The 21433-nt window shown below is 53.3% G+C and overlaps 2 protein-coding genes across 2 annotated transcripts; one reads left to right on the top strand and one right to left on the bottom strand.

The window, feature by feature from the left end:
- Positions 1 to 3055: 3055 nt before the first annotated feature.
- On the bottom strand, positions 3056 to 14250 carry LRRC74B (leucine rich repeat containing 74B). The gene is made up of 9 exons (XM_004592144.3): positions 14093 to 14250; positions 13523 to 13665; positions 12976 to 13108; positions 12062 to 12268; positions 7479 to 7588; positions 6497 to 6612; positions 4686 to 4764; positions 3798 to 3893; positions 3056 to 3401 (listed from the first exon to the last, which is right to left on the bottom strand). Exons 1-9 carry the CDS (start codon positions 14235 to 14237, stop codon positions 3267 to 3269), a joined length of 1164 nt encoding a protein of 387 aa, XP_004592201.3. The 5' UTR covers positions 14238 to 14250; the 3' UTR covers positions 3056 to 3266.
- Positions 14251 to 15443: 1193 nt separating this feature from the next.
- P2RX6 (purinergic receptor P2X 6) lies at positions 15444 to 20819 on the top strand. Its single transcript, XM_004592143.4, has 12 exons — positions 15444 to 15603; positions 16453 to 16603; positions 18444 to 18515; positions 18771 to 18846; positions 18977 to 19070; positions 19176 to 19256; positions 19375 to 19516; positions 19609 to 19718; positions 19850 to 19943; positions 20039 to 20104; positions 20231 to 20308; positions 20434 to 20819. The coding sequence occupies exons 1-12, from the start codon at positions 15470 to 15472 to the stop codon at positions 20632 to 20634; spliced, it is 1299 nt and encodes a 432-aa protein (XP_004592200.2). The 5' UTR covers positions 15444 to 15469; the 3' UTR covers positions 20635 to 20819.
- Positions 20820 to 21433: the final 614 nt, after the last annotated feature.

The following is a 21433-nucleotide window of genomic DNA, read 5'->3' as shown; positions in this document are numbered from 1 at the left end:
GACGGCGAGGCCTGGCTGCTTCCCCGGGCCGGTTCCCAGGGAGCTGGAGCAGCAGCAGAGTAGCCGGGACTCATACTGACACCCGCAGGTGTTGGCTTCACCTTCTGTACCCCAAAGCTGGTCCCATGTTTAGAACATTTTCACCATCTTACACTGAATTCCTTTTTAATGTTGAGTAATGTTTTATCGATTGCATGTGCCACATTGTGTTTGGTGGTTTGGGCGTTATGAACACCGTGCCTGTGAGCCTGTGTAACAGGTTTTTGTGTGGAATTTGTTTTAACATCTCTTGAGTCCATATACCTAGGAGCCTAGGAGTGGAACTGCTGGGTCATATGGAGCTGCTTATGATCAACCTTTTTTTTTTTATTTTTTAAAAATTATTTAAGGCAGAGTCACAGAAAGAGAAGAGGAGAGAGCAAGAAAGAGCATCAGGGCCCAGCGGCGTGGCCTAGTGGCTAAAGTCCTCGCCTTGAAGGCCCCAAAATCCCATATGGACGCCAGTTCTAATCCCGGCAGCTCCACTTCCCATCCAGCTCCCTGACTGTGGCCTGGGGAAACAGTCGCGAACAGCCCAAAGCCTTGGGATCCTGCACCCACATGGGAGACTGGGAAGATTCTCCTGTTTCCTGGCTTCAGATTGGCTCAACTCTGGCCATTGTAGCTGACTGGGGAGTAAATCAGCAGATGGAAGATCTTTCTCTCTGTCTCTCCTCCTCTCTGTATATCTGCCTTTCCAATAAAAATAAATAAATCTTTAAGAAAATTAATGAAAGTTGGGAGTAACATAAGTGCCTAACAGAACTAATTAGGATTTTTTAATTGGCAAAATTTAATCTTAATTGGTTAATTGATTTAGCAACTCCACAAACTTTACAAAATCATATATCCAAAGAACATATAACAGTTCCTGAAAATTAACATGATCTGTGTTACTGAGAAAAGCACACACACAAAGTTATCACCACTTCCTTAACAGGTTAAACACAGCGGCTGATGTGGCATGGCAAGTGAAGAGTGCTACTCGCGATGCCAGCATCTCACATTGAAGTGGTGGCTTGAGTCCTGGCTGGTCCACCTCCCCTCCAGCTCCCTGCTCATGGCCTAAGAAAGCAATGGAGGATGGCCCAACGTCCTGGGGCGCTGCTTGTGGAACCTGGAGGAAGTTTCTGGCTCCTAGATTTGGCCTGGCCATTGCAATATTTTTGGGGAGTGAACCAGTGGATTGAAGCTCTCTTTTTTTTTTTTTTTTTTCAGATTTATTTATTTATTTATTTATTTATTTTTATTTATTTATTTTTATTTTTTTATTTTATTTATTTTTCAGATATACAGAGAGGAGGAGAGACAGAGAGGAAGATCTTCCATCTGATGATTCACTCCCCAAGCGACCACCATGGCCAGAGCTGAGCTGATCCAAAGCCAGGAGCCTGGATCCCTTCCCAGGTCTCCCACACGCAGGTGCAGGGTCCCAAGGCTTTGGGCCGTCCTCCACTGCTTCCCAGACCACAAGCAGGGAGCTGGATGGGAAGTGGAGCCGTTGGGATTAGAACTAGCACCCATATAGGATCCTGGCCCATGCAAGGTGAGGACTTTAGCTCCTGAGCTACCGCGCCGGGCCCTTTTTTTGCTTTTTAATGTTTATTTATTGGGAAGGAAGAGTTACAGAGAAAGAACGAAAGACGGAGAAAGGGATATTCCCAAATGGCTACACTGGTCAGGACTGAGCAGGTCTGAAGCCAGGAGCCAATAGCTTCTTCCAGATCTCCCATGTGGATGCAGAGGCAGCTAATCCTCCACCTGCAGTGCCAGCATCCTGTGTGGGCACCGGTTTGTTTCCTAGCAACTCCACTTCTGATTCAGCTCCCTGCTTATGGCCTGGTAAAGCAGTAGCGGACAGCTCAAGTGTTTGGGACCCTGCACCCATGTGGGAGACCCAGAGGAGACTCCTGGTTTCAGCTCAGCTCAGCTGCAGTGTTTGGCCATGTGGGGAGTGAACCAGGGGATAAAGCTCTCTCTCTTTCTCTTCTTCTTTCTATAATATCTGCCTTTCAAACAAAATGAAATAAATCTTTTTTAAAAAAGTGGAGCAGCTGAGACTTGAACCAACACCTATATGGGATGCCAGCCTTGTAGGCAGAAGCTTAGCCTGTAATACCACTGCATCAGCCCTACATCAATTTTTTATGCATCTCTGGTAAAGCAGATTAGTTGACTCATGGATGAAAGATCACAGGCAGATGTGGGTTTTTATTATTTTACTTCAAAAAGCAATAAGGAAAGAGGGAAAGAGATCTGCCATCACCTGGTTCACTCTGAACCGCCACAGCAGTCATGAACCGGGAACTTCATGTGGATCTCCAGGACGGTACATAGAGCCACTAGTAGGGGGCTGGATGGGAACCTGCACCCCTAGAAGGGATGGCAGCCTTGTAAGCGGAGGCTTAAGCCACTGTACCACAGACACCAGCCTCAGGTACGGCTCAGCTGAAGGACTTGTGGTGTGGCAGGATTCACTGCTTCCTTAGGGGTTAGAGCAGCATGCGTGTTCTCAAGTAGAGTTCAGAAATGCTGGTCACACACCTGCCAAGAGTCAGCCCAGTCAGAACTCAGACAACCAGCAGGATGAAAATGTCCTTGGGCGTCTGAGCATGCATCCAGCACAGTGACAGGAGGGGTCTGTGCTGCACAGGTGAGAGCAAAAACCAAGAAAAACGCTCCCTGTTCCCCCAGTGTGGGAGCAGAGAGGAGTAAGTGCTGTCTTACTCACGGTGGAAGCCAGAGAACTCGGCTCCCGATGGCCCACGGCGTCTCATTGGGCACAAGTGTGAGCAGAGTGCCATGATTCCATGGAGCCAAGGAAACAAGCAGGTCACACAACAAAGTCACTTGAGGGCAGAGTCTGAACATGGGCGGCAATTTTTTTTAAAGAAAGATTTATTTTGGAAGCCAGAGTAACATATATATATATATATATATATATATATAGAGAGAGAGAGAGAGAGAGAGAGAGAGAGAGAGAGAGAGAGAGAGAGAATTGATTCACTCCTCAAATGGCTGCAATGAGCACAGCTAGGTCAGGCTGAAGCCAGCAGCCTGGAACTCCAACTGGGTTTCCCACACGGGTGGCAGGGGCCCAAACACTTGGATCCTGTTCTGTAGCTGTCCCAGGTACACTAACAGGGAGCTGGATCGAATGTGGAGTAGCCAGGACTCCAGCTGGCATCCATATGGGATGCTAGCCCTGCAAGTAGCAGGTTTACTTGCTACGCCACAGTGCCAGCCCGCAGCAGTTCTTTTTTATACTCCACTCTGTGAGCACCAGTCTTGATGCAAAGGCCCGGAAGAAGGACTTGGACGGAGCTGGTGAGCTCATCAAAGTCTCTGTCCACCTGGACGTCCTGAGGAGAAACCCAGGACAGGAAAGCTCATGATGACGTATCTGGGAATTTGGCTGTTCTTACTCACAGGGTCCCAAAGAGGCTCCTTCAGCCAAGAGGGACATTGTGTCCCCCTCGCCCAGCCAGTGAAGGACTCGGGCAGAGGCTGGAGACCAATGCACAGCGTGACCATTAGCCCCAGGGGTGGTGTATGGAGAGGGGGTAGGAGCAGGACTGGGGTGAATTGAGCCCGAAGGTTCCTGCCTCTGCTGGGTTGTTTATCTCCTGTGCAGAGCCCTCTGTTTCTGTAACCCCCACTCACTTTCTTCCTCTGAAACAGACCCCCTATTCCCCCGCCCACCTGGAAGGGGTGGCTGGAGGGTAGAATAGAGCTGAGGTTAATAAATAAACTCTTACAGAGAAATCCAGCAGTTCAAGGGCAGATGCAGCATTGTCCCTGACAGGCCTGAGAAGACCCGAGCAGCCTTCACTGCGCAAGGGGTTCCTGGTCACCTAGCATTGCAGACAGAGCAGCAGAAACAAAGGCAGAAGTGAAAAACAGCACCAGCTGTTGCGGCTCACTTGGGGAGTGAATCATCAGATGGAAGTTCTTCCTCTCCGTCTCTCCTCCTCTCTGCATATCTGACTTTGTAATAAAAAATAAATAAAACTTAAAAAAAAAAAAAAAGAAATCAGATCCCTCAGGGCCTACTGTGGTTTATCAACAGTGAACAGCCAGGCAGAGCCAGGTGCCCCTCCCTGTCTCCCACCCCAGGCTGCTGGCAGACACAGTGGTCTTCCCACAGCTGTCCTACCCACCCTCACCTGCTCCCCACTCCCCCTTCTCTGGCTCTTCCCCTTGGGTCCCCTGAGGGGACCTCTACTGGACATTCCTCAAGTAAGATCTGAGTAGACCCTAACAGTACCTGGACTGATCCTGACCTCCTTAGAGAGTGCAGGCAAAGGAGAGAAGGTGAGGAAGAAGGGCCGGGGCAAGAGGGCCCAACTTGAGAATCTCAGTAGGTTGAGGGGGAGCAGGGAGAAGGAGGCGGAGCATCTGTAAGGATATCAGTGGGGGAAAAACAGAAAGAGCCTGGAAACCCAGTAACTGGCCTAGTGGGAGGTAGGGGCGTAAAGGGGGCAAGAAGTGGTCCTAGGAGAAAGCCAGAGACCCCTCCCAGAGACATTCCCCACCCCAATTTGGGCTCTGTGTGTCCCACCCATTTGCTACTCCTGGGATGGGATGGGGGTTGTGGCAGGGGAGGGACTTGTTTGGAAAGCCTCCCCCGTCAGATTGTCACTCACAATAAGAATGCGCAGCGTCTGGTTGACCTGGAGGCCCAGGCCCAGGCTCCGGGCTCCGGCGGCAGAGATGCGGTTGTTGCTGCAACAACAAGCATTCAGGAGCCCCCTACAGCTGAGCAGAGCCCACTGGCCCAGGGTGCCCTATGGAGCTGCTGTTGTATCCGGCAGGTTAACCTTTACCTCTGGCCCTCTAGTCACACCTAGGGCTCCAACAGTTAATGTGGACAAGCCACACACACCTAAGAGGGCTGCCCACCACCGCCCCTCGCCACCAGGGGAAGACCAGCTGCGCACTAAGCTTAGCAGGCAGGCTCCTGTGTGCTGGCCCAGCTCGCCCCAACTGTAGGGCTTTCCTTCTGTCTTCCTCCTCTTCTTTCTCTGCGTGCTGGACCCAAACTGCAGGTTTCAGCACGGCATGTGAGTGACTTTGCCTTTTTGAGCCATTCCCACTCCTTTTAAAAAACATTTAAAGATTTCACTTTATTTGAAAGGCAAACACACATATACACACCATATCTCTCATTCATTACTTCACTCCCCAAATGCCTGCCACTGCCAGGGCTGAGCTAAACTGAAGCCAGCAGCCCAGATCTCCATCCAGGTCATCTTTATGTGTGGATGGCAGGGGCCCAAGCCCTGGAGCCATCATCCTGCTGCCCTGGAAGCAAAGGAGCTGGGATTTGAAAGGGGTACTCTGATGAGGGGTAAGGGCACCCCAACATGGGGCCTACTTTCTGTACCACATACCAATCCAAACTCCCACTTCGGCACCCTGACTCTCGGCATCTCCTGTGGCTGCCTACAGCCTTGGCTCCTCCCACGGGGGAAGAGGGACCAGGACTGGCCCACAGGGGAGGGGCTCAGCCACAGCAGCGCTTACCTATCTGAACTCAGTGTTGTTCCTGCCCCTGCACCCTGTTCTCCATGCCTTCCTCTGGTTACCTGCTGAAACTGAAATCCTGGCTGACCCAGAGGTGCACCTCACACAGGGCAGAAGCACCCAGCTGTCAGGTGCTAGGAGCACACACATGGGCCACTTCTTAGGGTCCTACCAGGCCCCACGCCAGGCCCTCTGTGGAGATGCATACACACACACCTGCACTTACAAACCATGAGCTTAAGTACAAAAGACAGCTGGGACCTGGGGAATCATGGCTCAAGCCTTATCCTGGGTCAATTGTGCTTGTTCTGGAAAGTAAAGATTTCACTTTTGGGGGAGGCAGGGGTGGAATTATGGCACAGTGAGTTAAGCTGTCCCCTGCAACACTAGCATTCCATTTCAGACACCAGAATACCTATTGGAGTCCCAGTTGCTCTGCTTCCAATCCAGTGCCCTGCTAATGCGCCTGGGAAAGCAGTGGAGGACAGTCCAAGTCCTTGGGCACCTGCCACCCACATGGGAGACCCGGATGGAGTTCTTGGCTTCAGCTTAACCCAGCCCTGGTTGTTGTGTTGTGGGCATCTGGGGAGTGAATTAACCCCCTTTCTGTGGCTGTCTTCCTTCTTTCTCTCTGTCACTCTTTCTAGTATATGTGTAGCACATGTAATAATATATTACAATATACAATACATATAATAATAGGCACATACATGCATAAATACATAAACATACACATACATATGTATATATTCATAAGATATAATACATATTCATTGTATAATATATATTCACATAATCTAGTATTTTATATATATTATATATCACATATATGATAATATTATGTAATACATAATATAATCTGTAAAATCAATAAACATATTTTTTAGGAAAGTGACCCTGGGTCCTGGGGGCATTGTGCCAAGCTCCTCACCTCATGTTGAGTTCCTCCAACACGTTGTTGACTTTGAGAGCCTCGCCCACTGCAGAGGCTCCAGGGTCCCCAAAGCCATTGTGAGAGATATCCAGAACTTTCAGGAAGATGTTTGCCTTCAAAACAGCAAAGGGGCAGGATCATGGGACCAAATTCCACCATGAAGAATGCTGCCAGGATGGCCTCCCAGCAGTCTCAAGGTAGCAAGGACAGAGGGCACAGGTCCCCCTCAGCTGTGACTCAGACGGTGATGAGCAGGAGATCTGAATGGCCCAACAAGGGGATGGCAGTGTGTGGCCATGACAGATCCTCTGAGCTCAAGAAGTGGTGCTCAGATTCACACCCACTTGGGGTCTGAACAGGACAGCACTTTGAGACACAGAAAAGTCTCAGGGACCAAGCAAGTGCCTCCCAAGGAAATGTCACCTGCTCAAGGGACTATGATGGGGCCAGGGGTGGGTACTCAGGCAAAACAGAGCCTCACCTGTCACCCTGCAGGACGAGGTAATATCTACCATTTCCCTGATGAGGACCCCACAAAGGAAGGGAGTCATTGGAAACTTCATAGATACCTTGTCCCACCCAGGCAGGCTTGAGCCATCCATGCCCACCACCAGGGAACAGCCCATGCACGGGAGGAGGTGCAATGTTTAAGAAGTGTTGGAAAGGGGTAAGATCTTGGGGTCCAATATTGTGCTTGTGTCATCAGAATCCACAGATGTCCCCTGCCAGTGTCTGTGAGGCCTGGGGAAGGGGCATGACATGCAGTTTGACCCTCAGGTAAGTAGCATGAGGCTGAGCATAGCATATTGCAATCATTAAATGCAGCTGAGAAACTCAAGGGCACCTAAAGAAAGGCTTTTTAAGTTCAGGTAGGAGAAACCAGGTTCCTTTCTGAAGAGTGGCAACAACCAGGAACTGGCTCCCAGGCCACCTGCCCCAAAGCCGTCTGCATATGGGTCCCATACCTCCAGCCCCTTACCTCCAGCCCCCTGGCAAATGCTACAGCACCTGGGCCTCGCAGGTGATTCCAGCTTAGGTTCAGCTCGGTGAGTCCTGCGTTTTCTGCCAGGGCTGGTCCCAAGGTCTCTCCTTCAGAAACACCAAGAAACCTTCTTAGTTGCTCTATTCATTCCTTCAAAATATGACACTGGGGATGGGCATTAGTTTTCAGCGTACTGTTGCAGACACCCACATCCCATGCTGGAGTGCTAGAGTCGGTTCTTGGCTTTGCCTCCAGTTCCTGTACGTTAGTAAGACAAACTGTGGGGGAGAGCAGGTGATGGCTCAAGGACCCGAGTATGGGAGAGACCAGGATTGAATCATCAGTTCCCAAGATTCAGCTGTGGGTAGGAGGGTCCCAGAGATAAAACCAACACAGGCCTGTTTGTTGGGGCGAAAGATCTGAATCCAAATGAATAGGATGTGAGCTCTTTAGACTAGACAAGAGAAGGATGGGAACGGAGTGGCGGTTGACCCTGCCTTACTGGTCAGGGTAGTGAGGGCAGAGGAGGTAACCTTGAACTTAAGAATCCACCATGCATGGATACACACCCACTGGAGCCTAGACACCTGTGGAAATGTCATCTTTTGGAAGTTGGGGTGGGGAGCATTTGATAGGTGCTGCTTGGGACACCTGCAGCCCATACTCAGTGCCTGGGTTTGAACTCTTGATTCCAGCTTCATGCTAATGAAGACCCTGAACAGGAATCATGGGATAGCTCATGTAGCCACCACCCATCTTGGAAAGATCTGCATTGTGTTGTGGGCTTCTTCTGGCCTCAGTCTGCGCAAGCCCCAGCTTTTACAGACATTTGCAGAATTCTTCATTTCTCTACCTCTCAAAAGCTTTTTTGTAAGAGATCTTCATGCTTGTCACTGCCCTGTCAGTGACAATGAGTCAGAAAAGACTTTAGGAAGTGACAGGCCATGGGTCTGGCGCCATGGTCTAGCGGCTAAAGTCGTCGCCTTGAATGTGCCAGCATCCCATATGGGCGCCAATTCTAATCCCAGGAGCTCCACTTCCCATCCAGCTCCCTGCTTGTAGCCTAGGAAAGCAGTGGAGGACGGCCCAAAGCCTTGGGATCCTGCACCCACATGGGAGACCTGGAGGAGGCTTCAGTATCCTGGTTTTGGATCGGCTCAGCTCTGGACATTGTAGCTGCTTGTGGAATGAATCATCGGGGAATGAAGATCTTCCTCTTTGTCTCTCCTCTCTGTAAACATCACTTTCCAATTAAAAAATAAGTAAATCTTTAAAAAAACAATAAGGAAAAGAAACTCTGGAAGGGCCTGGTGTGGTAGCCTAGAGGCTAAATCCTCACCTTGCACAAGCTGGGATCCCGTATGGGCTCTGATTTGTATTCTGGCTACTTCCCATCCAGCTCCCTGCTTGTGGCCTGGGAAAGCAGTGAAAGGTGACCCAAAGCCTTGGGACCCTGCACCCGCCTGAGAGCCCTGGAAGAAGCTCTTGGCTCATGGCTTCAGATTGGCTTAATTTTGGCTGTCGCGGTCAATTGGGGAGTGAACCAGCCGGTGGAAGATCTTTCTCTCTGTCTCTCCTTCTTTCTGTAAATCTTCCTTTCCAATAAAAAGAAAAGAAAAAAGAAATCTAACAAAACAAACAAAGCCTAAATCCAGGGACCTTTATCATGAATGAGATCTAGTTATTAGTAAAAAAAAAAAAAAAAAAAAAAAAACAACTCTGGGAGATGGTCAGTGAAACAGCTGGCTCTCCTTTCTGCCAGTCTGACCCAGTCACTCCCAGTTCTCCAAGCTCCAGCACTGGGGCTCAGTCATGGGAAGCCTGAGCTGACCCAGCCCGATCCCCTCAGGCTCCATGTCCACCGTGCTTCCTTTCATCCAGGCTCTGCCTTCTGTTTCCATCTGGCCAGTCTCCAGCCCCAGGATCAAAGTCCACCATGGACTGGACATGACGCCAGCACTCAACACAGGCCCAACCAACCAGAACGCTCCATCAGCCCTGGCTGATGTTTCAGCACCTCGGACAGCGCCCCGTACAGCCCCTGGCGGAGGCAGAGTGGGACTGGTGCCCCGGGTCAGCCCGGGATCTGTTATCCACAGCTTCACAGGTCAGGCAAGTTTCCTCTTCCTGAAGAACTAGGAGGGGAAGGCAGTGGTGCCCTCTGCCTCCAGCCCCTTCTTTGGCAAATGGCTGAAGAGGGAGAAGGTTCTTTCTTCTCCAGGCTGAAAATTGCCAGTGCTTGGTCTGCTTCTGGGCCCTGTAGCCATCCTTCGAGGTCTTCACTGTGGACCAAGCTCCTCACCCACCTGACTCCCACCTCATAGCTCTCCTTCAGGAGCAATAATGCCTTCATTGTGGACCATGCTTCTCACCTACCCGACCCCCATCCTGTAAGCCATGCTTCAAGGGAGTAACACCTTCTGTGTGGACCACACTCCTCACCCACCCACCCCCACCCCAGGGAAATCAGGCCCAGCCACAGAATCCCTCTCAGAGACATCGAATGGCCCAGCTGAGTTCAAAATTCCCCAGGCCCGCCTCCCTCATAAACACATGGTGCCTTGGCCTGCCTGTGGCCTCCAGCCCTTCCCTTGCAGCTGCCTCCCCAGCACTTGTCCTCTGCCCAGGCAGGCACCTTTTTAAAAATTTTATTGGGAAGGCAGATCAGATTTACAGAGAATAGAGACAGAGAAAATGATCTTCCATCTGCTGGTTCAATCCCCAATACTTCCCAATGACCAGAGCTGAGCTGATCTGAAGCCAGGAGCCAGGAACTTCCTCCAGGCCTCCCTCATGGGTGTAAGGTTCCAAGGCTTTGGGCCATCCTTGACTGCCTACTCAGGGCACAGAAAGAGAGCTCTATGGGAAATGGAGCAGCTGGGACACAAACCAGCACCAATATGGGATCCCAGCACTTGCAAAGCAAGGATTTAGCAATTAAAGCATCACACTGGACCTTGCTTGCTTGCTTGTTTGTTTTTAAAGACTTATTTATCTTCATTAGATATACAGAGAAGAAGAGACAGAAAGATCTGCTGTCCACGGGTTTATTACCCAAGTGGCCACAACAGCTGGAGCTAAGCTGATCTGAAGCTAGGAGACAGGAACTTCCTCCAGGCCTCCTACATGGGTGCAGGAATGGGCTTTGGGCTATTCTTCACTGTTCCTCCAGGCCCCAAGCAGAGAGATGTATGTGAAACGGCACAGCTAGGACATAAACCGGTGTCCACATGGGGCCTTGGTGGTTGCAAAACGAGGATTTAGCCACTGAGTCATTGTGCTGAGCCCTTGTTTGTCTTTTAAAAGAAGATTATTGGAAAGTGTAGTGACATAAAAGGATAATTCTCCATTTGTGGTGCTGGCATCAAGTCCCAGCTGTTCTACTTCCCAAGTTTGCTTCCTACTATGGACTGGGAAAGAAGCAAAGGATGGCCCAAGTGCTTGGCCTCTTGCATTCACATGGGAGACCTGCAAGAATTTCCAGGATCCCAGCTTCAGATCAGTTCAGCTCTGGCTGTTGCTAGTCTATTTGGGGAATGAACCAGCAAATGGAAGGTCTCTCCTTTCTTTCTGTAACTCTTCCAAGTTAAGTGAATCTCTTTTTTTTTCTAAGAGTTGTTTATTTGAAAGCCAGAGTTACTGAGACACGGGGGTGAGGGGCAGAGAGAGAGAGAGACAGAGGAGAGTGAATCTTCCATCTGTTGGCTCATTTCCCAAATGACTGAATTGGTCTGGGCTGGGCCGGGACAAAGCCAGGAGCCAGAAGCTTCATTCGCATCTCTTATGTAGGTGCAGGGACCCAAGTACTTTGTGCCATCTTCTGCTTTCTCAGGCATATGAGCAGGGATCTGGATAGGAAGTGAAGCACTTTGGATTTAAACTGGTCCCCAAACGTGATACCAGCACTGTAGGCAGAGGCTTAACCTGTTACATCATGGTGCCGTCCAGCTTGTGTGTATGTGTTTTAAAATTTAATCATTTTCATTGGGAAGCCAGATTTATAGAGCAAGAAAAAGAGACAGAAAGATCTTCTATCCACTGGTTCACTTCCCATGTGGCCACAAAGACCAGAGCTGAGCCAGTCTGAAGCCAGGAGCCTCTCCAGGTCTCCTATGTGGGTACACAGTCCCATGGCTTTGGGCCATCCTCTACTGCTTTCCCAGACCACAAGCAGGGAATTGGATGGGAAGTGGAGCAGCCACTTACACATACAAACTTGCACCAACATGAGATCCTGGTTTGTGCAAGGCAAGGATTTAGACACTGAGCCATTGCACCAGGCCCTGGGTTTTGTTTTGTGTTTTAAACAATCACTGAAAACTATCTTGATACTATGTGTTCCATAAGGCCAGGGACTTTGTTCTGTCCATGCCTTGTGGTATCATGTACATGGCTAAGTCAGTGCCCAGGACACAGGACAGTCATGACACAGTTCTGTGCAGCTGGAGGAGAGCAGCAGGCCAAGCTGGGAGCAAGGCAGGACAGGCGTCAGAATCCAGATGTGTGTGCAGCCAAAGGCACCCACCCGTGTCCAGGAAAACTGAATTTCCATGTCTTGTGGTGGCCTCAATTGGTGATACCTGCTGGGTCGTTCAGTTGGTTATAGCTGAGATCCAGGGCCTTGAGGCCCGTGTGGGCCAGCAGGAGTTCGGCAAGGTAGCAGGCGGCCTGCTCCTCCAGGTAATTTCCTGCCAGCCACAGCTTCTGCACTGTCTGGGCCCTTGAGAGCGCAGCACAGAGCGCCTTGGCCCCCGCTGCTCCCAGCTGGTTCTCAGACAGGTCCACCTCTGCAGGCCAACAACACAGTCAGTCAGTGGCATCCGAAGGCACTTTCCCTTCCTTCCAAGCCCTCCCCCAACCCTAAGTCTGGGGTTGTAAGGTGCTTGTGCCAACCTATCAACAGGGACAGGCCACCCAGGTGATGGATGGCTCCACAGTATGAGAAACCCTTCTTCACTGCCACAATGCCAGAATCCAGCAAATCATCATCCAGGGTGGCCAACAGAGCCCTGATGGGATGCTGGACTGATCACATTGTTCTTTGCTGACCACAACCCTAAGGACTAAATGGTCTATCTGGGGGAGGGGGCATTTCACAGCTTGGAAACTGAGGCTCAGTGAGGGCGAGGGGCTTGCCCAGCTTACCCCTTTCTTGGGTGGCAGAGCCAGCATTTGGATTTGCCCCTGTGTCTCTCCCTGTTCCCCTCTCATACTGCCCAGCCCCTTCTTTCCGTATCAAAAGACCTCATCACACCACACTCAGGCACAGAGAGTCCACAGGTGCTGGGGTGCTGGGACTGAGTGGGGTCCAGCCCTAAAGAGAATCTGACTCCACCCCCACATACCCTACCTTGTGATGAAGCCCCTCGTGCAGCCCCCAGCAACACCAGCAACACCAGCAGAGGCCCAGGTAAGAAGACCTGGCTTAGGGACCTGGGGTGGGGAGGGGCTGTATTTGCATTTCTGAGCCTTGCCCCCTAAGCCCAGGACCTACCACAGATGCTGCTGTTCTGGCTCAGCACACCTGCCAGGACCTTTGCACCAGCCCCACCAAGGCCATTGTCCTGAAGATCGAGCCGTTTGACACAAGCAGTGGATGTCAGGGCAGAAGCCAGAGCTCGGGCCCCCTGGGACAGAACAGACAGGAGCCTGAGGGCCTCAGCTGCCCACCACCCTGGCTCGTTCTCCCAGGATTCAGGGACACTCTGTGCCTTGCGATGGGGAAACCACATGGCTCACACCCACACCCAGGGGGAACACCTGCTTATTCCAGATGCCATCCCCATCACACATCCCTGAGTCAGGGTTCCCCAGCACCCAGCACCCATCCCCACTGTGAGAAGGGATGAATTTGGCACAGGGCGAGGCAGGAATGTGGGTTGGACTCAGGGGTCAGCGCTGGTCTCCCACAGGGGCACACCCATGACTCTTGTCTCCAGGACCCTCCCTTCTCATCTTCTTTAAACTTGGGCATCCCCCCACAAAACACACACAGGTGCTCTCCCTCCTGGGGTCTGGTGGGTGGGGTAGGAGAGGGGTACCTGGGGCCCCAGGCCACGGTGCCGCAGGTTCAGCTCTGGAGTATTCCCTTGAGGCAGAAAGCCAGCAGCAGACACAACGCCATAGGCCCAGCGAGACCTCAGGCCCAGAGTGGTCTTGCCCCGTTCTCCAGGCCCCGGAGTGCCTGGGAAAGGAGACACGGGGGACCCCCATGGTGGGTTCCCATCACAGCCACAGCCATGGTCTCCCATGCTAGTGAGACTACTGTGCAACTTTAGTCAGGATTAGGGTTAGCACCCTGCCTGCAGAACACCAGGGTTGTTTTGTTTGTTTTTTTGAGGGGGTGGTGATAGGGAGGGTGAAAACAATTCTAATCAATTTTTCTTTTCTTTTTTTCGGGGGGAGGGGGTGGGGACTCTCCTTGTTACACCGTCCTTTCTAGTTTACGTTTAGACCTCATCTTATAAATTGCCGCGGACGGTATTATGAAGGTGGCCGTCCTGAGCACACCCTCACCCCAATCCCCGGGGCGTAAGAAGCCCCTCAAAGCCACACAGGCCTGGCACTCTTCCCCGCCCCCCCGGGGGTGTGGGGGTGAATGTGGGGTGCACCTTCGGTCTCCAGGTCGGAGTCCCAATCCGACCCCTCCTCCGCCTCCTCGATCCCTGCAAGCTGCCCAGGGGCAGCCACCGCCTCTTTGACCTGCTCTTCGTTTTCCTCAGGTCTTTCACCCGGACGCCTCAGAGTTCGCTCCATTCCGCTGGCGCCAGCACTGAGGCTGGGACAGCGGCGACCAGTTGCCCCTCAGAATTCGGCCCGGGGATGTGGGCGGGCCTTGTGACTGCAATAGCCAATCGATAATGGCGTCCGGTGAACAGGCTCCCGTAGCAGCCAATAGCAATGCTCTCCCCGGCTCCCCTCTCCGGTCGCCCCGGCAACCCGGCGTGGTCGGTTGCCCCAGAAACAGTTGCTAATCTACCCTGATTGTTTCCTGGCCTGGACGGCTAAGCCAAGCGCAGCTGGCCAGGCGCAGACGTGGCTGCGTGGGTGCCTTGTCGGCGGTGCTTCTTCCTGCCTCCCTGTGAGGTTCGTCACGACCTCTCTTCATGGACTGACTCCTGGCCTTGTATTTTAGTCCCTGCACTTGCATTCGGTCAGTGGAAAACCTGGGGGTCTTGCAGAGCCAGCCACCCCTCCCCACAGGAGCCAGGGTCAGGCTCTCAGTCCTCTCCCCGCCCCCATGGCCTTTCCATCCTGCCCAACCTTGTTGGCTGAGCTTCAGAATCTGCAAGCCCAGAGGTCACCGTTTTGTGTTTGGTTTTTGAGATTTATTCTTATTTTAAAGTCAAAGAGAAAAGAAAAGAAAGTGAGATCTGCCATCCTCTAGCTCACTCCCCCAAATGGCTGAAACAGCCAGAACTGAACCGGTCCGAAGCCAGGAGCCAGGAACTTCTTCCACGTGGGTTCAGGGTCCCAAGATCTTGGCCATCCTCCACAGCTTTCCCAGGTCAGGATCAGGGTCTGGATGGGAAGTGGAGCAACCAGGACACGAACTGTCACTCATATGGGATGCCTGCATGGCAGGGGAAGGCTTAGCCTGCTATGTCACATCACTGCTCCCTACCTACCCCCACCAGGTCACTTCTTGCTGAAGCCTGCCTAGGATGGGTGTGTGTGTGTTTTGAGGAGGGGCGGTTCTCCTCTGGGCTCTGCTGTCCTCCTCTCACTACTTAAGACACCTGTCATTCCTCTCCCCGCCAGAAGACATGCGGTCAGAAGGCCAGGGCCTCCCGCAGAGGAACTCTGCAGTGAATGGGAGGCCCTGGACAGCTGGCACTTGGGTCTGAGCCCAGAACTGGGGAGGGGTGGGGGTAGAGCCCAGAGAGGTAGTGTCCCTTTAACGGCATCTGCCCTTGGCCTGCCTGGAAGTGTTGCTGACTCACACACTTACACCGCCCCCCCACTACCAGCCAGCAAGAGCTGGGAGCATGGGCTCCCCGGGGGCTATGGCTTACTGGGGGCTTCTGGATTATAAGACAGAGAAGTATGTGATGACCAGAAACTGGCGGGTGGGCGCCCTGCAGAGGCTGCTGCAGCTGGGAGTCGTGGCCTACGTGGTGGGGTAAGAGAGACTGGCTGCCGGCCAGCTTGGCAGAAGGGACCAGGGCTGGTTCTGGGGCGGGGTGTTGAGCTTGGCTGTTTATAGGGCCTGGGCTGGCCTAGGGGGTAAGAGGCAGGAAATAACAACAAAAAGCCACCCATTCACCTGTCCAGAGGCCTGGGGCAGGGGTGGTGGCAGGGACGAGGTGGGGGTACAAGCATGTGCTGCGTGGGCCTGCTTCCTTGTCTCTGTATACAGAGAAGTGCCACAGACTAATCTTAAGATTTGGAAATCCTTTGCTGCTTGCTGTAAAGTGGAGGTTTATGGCCCAGAGACCTCTCAACCTCGAACTACAGAACAGCAGGGTCTAGAAAGGTTGAAACCACAGACTGGGAGGGGTTCAGGGGACTGAGCTAATGGGAACTACTTCAGGGATAAAACGATAGCTAACTTGGAAGACTGCTGTTGTATCAGGCAGAATTCTTTTTTCTCCTAGTCATGCTTGACCAGGTCTGTCAGGGGTCCGAGCATGTTTGCCAAACAGGATGAGGGTTTCTCAGCAGGGTTACTGTCCCATGGGTGGGGGAAAATGTCTCAACAGAGATGAAGACCAGCTGAACATAGAGAGTCCCTTGTATCAGGCATCTTGATCTGAGGATTCTCTCTGGGGTGTGGCCGGCACTTCAGGCCCGGTCAGTGTGAGGGGTGAGACTAGAGAGAGGGCTGGGGCACTGGATACTGGGGGTGGGAGCCTGGAGGGTGTGTGTGTGTGTGTGTGTGTGTGCGCGCGCGCGTGTGCAATGGGAGATCAGGGGCGCTGGGTGTGAGGGGCCCAGAGATACACCATGCATCCTGTCACCTCCTCCCCAGGTGGTCTCTCCTCACCAAAAAAGGCTACCAAGAACGGGACTTGGACCCCCAGATTTCTGTCATCACCAAACTCAAGGGAGTTTCTGTGACACAGATCAGAGAGCTCGGGGACCGGCTGTGGGATGTGGCTGACTTTGTGAAGCCGCCCCAGGTGGGTGTCCTCCTTCCCATCCCTGTGCTGCTGTTGCTGCTGCTGCTGCTGCTGGGGTGGTGAGACTCTAGCATTGAGTAGGGAAGAAGATAGGCCGGGGGAGTCAGGCCAGGGGAACTACATTGGAAGAGGGGCAGAAAATCACTGGGAACTTGAGGCATGAGTTTGTGGGTACATTGAGAGGCCTAGCCCTGACCTGGGGTCCCACTGTCAGGTATGCTTCCTGATCCCCTGCCTCTGGCCCTGACCACTCACCCAGCTCATTCATGGATGTCCAAATGGTCACCAACCCACCTGCCTGAGTGAGGCTGCTGCCTCCTATGCTCTAACCAGGACCCATGACAAACCATCACCCTTCCACCCAGCCCTCTTCATCCAGGAAAGACCTGTGCATCCAGCTGTGCCGAAGCCACACGCACAGTCTAGCTTCTGCAGCTGCCTGCTTCTCCTAGCAGCCCTTAGCTTCCACTCTCGCTCTCCTCCCTACACCTAGATGCACCTCACACAGTATCCAGGTTCAAGTGTGCATTTAAAACATTTTTATGGGCCCAGCGCAGTAGCCTGGGGGCTAAAGTCCTCACCTTTTATGTGCCAGGATTCTACGTAGGCGCTGGTTCATGTCCCAGTTGTTCTGCTTCCTATCTAGCTCCCTGTTTGTGGTCTGGGAAAGCAGTCGAGGATGGCCCAACACCTTGGGATCCTGCGCCCATGTGGGAGACCTGTAAGAGGCTCCTGGCTCCTGGCTTCAGCTTGGCGCAGCTCTAGCCATTGTGGCCACTTGGGGAATGAATCATCGGACAGAAGATCTTCCTTTCTGTTGCTCCTCCTCTCTGTATATCTGCCTTTCCAATTAAAAAAAATAAATTTCTTATTAGAAATATTTCTTATTTCTTATTAGAAATATTTTAAAAGATTTATTTATTTTTATTGGAAAGGCAGATTTACAAAGAGAAGAGACAAAGAGGAGGAAGATCTTCCATCTGCTGGTTCATTCCCCACATGGCTGTATGACCAGGGCTAAGTTGATCTGAAGCCAGAAGCCAGGAGCCTCTTCCGGGTCTCCCACATGGGCACAGAGTCCCAAGGTTCTGGGCCATCTCAACTGTTTTGCCAGGCCTCAAGCAGGGAGCTGGATGGGAAGCAGAGAGCTGGAATACAATGCCCATATGGGATCCTAGTGATGCAAGACGAAGATTTTAGATGCTAGGCTACCATGCCGAGCCCAGAAAGGCAGATTTATAGGAAGAAATGGAGACAGAGAAAGACAGAGAGAGAGAGAACTTTCATCCACAGGTTCACTCCCCAGATGGCCACAACAAGCCAGAGCTGGGCAACTCTAAAACCAGGAGCCAGGAACAACTTCTAGGATTCCCACATGGGTGCAGGGTCCCAAGGTTTTGAACCATCCTCTACAACTTTCCCAGGCCGTAAGCAAGGAGTTGGGTGGAAGCAAAGCAGGCAGAACATGAGCCAATGCCTGTGTGGGATGCCAGAACCGCAGGCGTGGCTTAACTTACTACACTACTTTGTTGTGGGTGAGGGGAGTTGCTCCCAGGTTCAAGTTTTCCCTGGACAGCATCTGCTTTCTTGCCCCGCGAGTGGTAAGGGAGGGGAAATGTCTAGTCCAAAGGCCTGAACAGGTGGCAGAGGTGAACCTAGGCATGAGGATCCTGGGTGTGTGATGGGGGAGGGGACACAAGATGCAGGGGGAGGGATCGGGAGCAGGGGAAAGGCTCTCACCTCTGCCCCTACCCTGTTTCATCCCCAGAGGCATCTTCCTGGGGCCTAGGGTTGGCTTACACAGCTGGAGGGGGACTGAGCTGGGTTCTTAACCTCCTAGGGAGAAAATGTGTTCTTCTTGGTGACCAATTTCATAGTGACACCAGAACAAGTTCAGGGCAGATGTCCAGAGGTAAGCTTGTCTAGGAGCCTCCCTCCAGGTGGGGTTTCTGCTCATCCCTCCATGCACAAATTGGACCAGAAACACCGTGTCCAGAACTCTGATTTGGGATGCAGGTGTCTCAAGCGGTGGCTTACCCCTGCAGCTTCTTCGCATGCCCACTCCCCCCAGCAAGGGTGCCCTTGAGACTAAGGTGGGGGAGGAGCTTGTCTGTGAGACTGCCTCACAGCCCTTTGGCGACTATGGTCTCTCTCTCGCCCACCCCAGCACCCCTCTGTTCCACTGGCTAACTGCTGGACTGATGATGACTGTCCTGAAGGGGAGATGGGGACATACAGCCATGGTACCGTGGGCTCTGTGCATCTTTTGTTTTGTTCCATCAGCCCTCTCTCCCCTCCACCCTTGTCACCGAACCCTCAACTCCTGGGGAAATTGTGAGCTTCCAGTTGCAGGTCCATCTTGTGTCTTCCAAGGCATCAAGACAGGCCAGTGTGTGGTGTTCAACGGGACCCACAGGACCTGTGAGATTTGGGGCTGGTGCCCGGTGGAGGGCGACGCTGTGCCCACGTGAGCCTCCCCTACCACCTCATTCCCCTCCTCCCCAGGGCAGGCCTGGGGTTGGGGTGTGCCTCTTGACTTGTGCTGCTCCCTCCTCTCACCCACCCCCCACAGGAGACCACTGCTGGCCCAGGCAGAGAATTTCACCCTGTTCATCAAGAATACCGTCACCTTCCGCAAGTTTAACTTCTCCAAGTATGCATGAGCAGCTCCCAGCTGGCCCCTTCATGTCCTGTTCCCTTACATCCCTCCAGCCCCTGGCTTGGGCCATGCCTTACCTGATCCCCTCCCCTTCTGCCTGCACCCCTCTCAGGTCCAATGCCCTGGAGACCTGGGACACGGACTATTTCAAGGACTGTCGCTACCACCCACGCACCAGCCCCTACTGCCCAGTGTTCCGCATCGGGGACCTGGTGACAGAGGCTGGGGGTGACTTTGAGGACTTGGCATTGCTGGTGAGCCGGGTAGGGAGGGCTCAAGGAGATGGCGGGGGGTGGGGCACTCCAGGTGGCACTCGGGGGCTGCAGCAAGCATCACTTGGGGGCAGGGTGGATCCGTGGGCATCAACATTTACTGGGACTGCGACCTGGACGCCGGAGGTTCCGACTGCTGGCCTCGCTACTCCTTCCAGCTGCAGCAGCGGAACTACAACTTCAGGTGCGTCCCTCTCCACCACTGCTAACACAGGTCACACCTAGGGCCTAGCCCTGCCTGCTCTGCTCCACCTTGTATGCTTAGGTGGACTGACTGAGCCAGTGATCAGGGACCTCTTTCTCCTTTGCCCGCAGGACGGCCACTCACTGGGGGGAGGCCCCAGATGCAGAGGCTCGGAGCCTGCTCAAACTCTACGGGATCCGCTTTGACATCCTAGTCACTGGGCAGGTTAGGGACTGGGCTGCGGAGGGGTGGGGGAAGTACAGACAGGGCTGGGAGAGGTGTGGGCAGAGAGATTCAGCCTGGGTCTCTCTGTCTCCCAGGCAGGGAAGTTCGGGCTCATCCCCACAGCCATCACAGTGGGCACAGGAGCCGCAGGGCTGGGCGCGGTGAGTATGGGCAGCATATGCTCCAGCTGGCTGCAGCCAGCACCTGCTGGGGTCCGCAGAGAGACGCCCTGGAGGGAGGTGGCAGGAGGGCTGGCCAAGGAACCAGCTCCATCACCTCTCGCCCAGGTCACCTTCCTCTGTGACATGCTGCTACTGTACGTTGATAGGAAAGGCCATTTTTACTGGAGGACGAAGTACGAGGAGGTGAGTGTGGACCCCACGGCTGATGTTGTGTTCTGCTGTTATCCGTGGGTTTCTGCCTCACCCTGAAAGGCTGGCAGCCAGATTTCTGACCTGCTGCTTCTGTTGCTTGCTGTCTTGGCTTATAGGCAAAGGCACCAAAGATGACCGCCAACCCAGCGACGTGGACCAAGCCGGCTTTCCCAGCTGCAGCCTGCCCATGCAGGTGTCTTAGGCAGGGCTCAGTGCCGGCTGCCAGGGCTACCACTGCTGCTGCTGACAACCAGACACAGGCAACGCCAGGGTGGCCCTGTCCCAGCTCTCATGCCCACCTGTCAGCCCATTCCTGAGCCAGTAGCTGTTCCCTGCTAAATGGCAGGGGGAGGGGCCGTGCAGGTCCAGCAGGACTAGGGGGTAGAGGGGTTGGGGACAAGGAGAATTGCCCTTCAAATCCTAGCCTGACTGACCTTCTGGGGTCTTGTGCTGCCTGTGGAAACCACAGAAGCAGAGCAGCGGTGGAGACTGGGGACTGAGGGGCACAGTGGGGAGGGGCAAGCTGGAGAACACGCACATCCCACAGCAAGTGGAGTCTCACCTTCTGGCTCAGCTGACAAGTGCTGGCTACTGCTGGAGAGAGGTGTGCCGGGGAAGGACAGCAGCTCTCAGGCCAGGGGGTCAAGGGCAGTGGGCGGGGTCAGCGACTGGCCAGGTTGCTTGGGGACCTTCTATCTATATTCCTCCTGGGTGACCCCAGCTCCCTGGGGGTGGGGGTGGGAGACTACTCTAGTCCCTCTCCAAGTCACACCTAGAAACCTGTTGGGGCAGCTGCGTGTGGGAGGTCCTGAGCCTGACCCCAGGCAGAATCCAGCAGCTGGATGCAATGTCCCCAATAAAGGACACTGCAGTCCTTGGCAGGCTGTCCAGGTTGTGGCTCTGGAATTTTGGGGGGGCATGCTCCACTCTACCAACAGCCGAGTCCTACCAGACAGAGAGCCTCCTCCCTTCCCTGGAACCCATGGCTACACAGGGGTGCAGGAGCCAAGACACACTCTTGACCCCAGACCAAATGGGGGCAGGGACATGAGTGTGGTTGTATGTGCCCACCCCGGGGAGACTAGTGTTTAGGGCTGTACTACGGAGGACACAGAG

The sequence above is a fragment of the Ochotona princeps genome, chromosome 29, assembly GCF_030435755.1.
Source record: "Ochotona princeps isolate mOchPri1 chromosome 29, mOchPri1.hap1, whole genome shotgun sequence".
Classification (NCBI taxonomy): domain Eukaryota; kingdom Metazoa; phylum Chordata; class Mammalia; order Lagomorpha; family Ochotonidae; genus Ochotona; species Ochotona princeps.
This window is presented reverse-complemented; position numbering and strand designations above follow the sequence as displayed.

Coding starts and splice junctions, on each gene's coding strand:
- LRRC74B (XM_004592144.3), bottom strand. CDS start 14,237: ATGGAGCGAACTCTGAGGCGTCCGGGTGAAAGACCTGAGGAAAACGAA. Junction 6,613..7,478: donor CATTTGCCAGGGGGCTGGAG/GTAAGGGGCTGG, acceptor GCTGTTTTGAAG/GCAAACATCTTCCTGAAAGT. Junction 4,765..6,496: donor TTGGAGGAACTCAACATGAG/GTGAGGAGCTTG, acceptor TTGTTGTTGCAG/CAACAACCGCATCTCTGCCG.
- P2RX6 (XM_004592143.4), top strand. CDS start 15,470: ATGGGCTCCCCGGGGGCTATGGCTTACTGGGGGCTTCTGGATTATAAG. Junction 16,604..18,443: donor ACTTTGTGAAGCCGCCCCAG/GTGGGTGTCCTC, acceptor TTAACCTCCTAG/GGAGAAAATGTGTTCTTCTT. Junction 20,105..20,230: donor GAGCCGCAGGGCTGGGCGCG/GTGAGTATGGGC, acceptor CCTCTCGCCCAG/GTCACCTTCCTCTGTGACAT.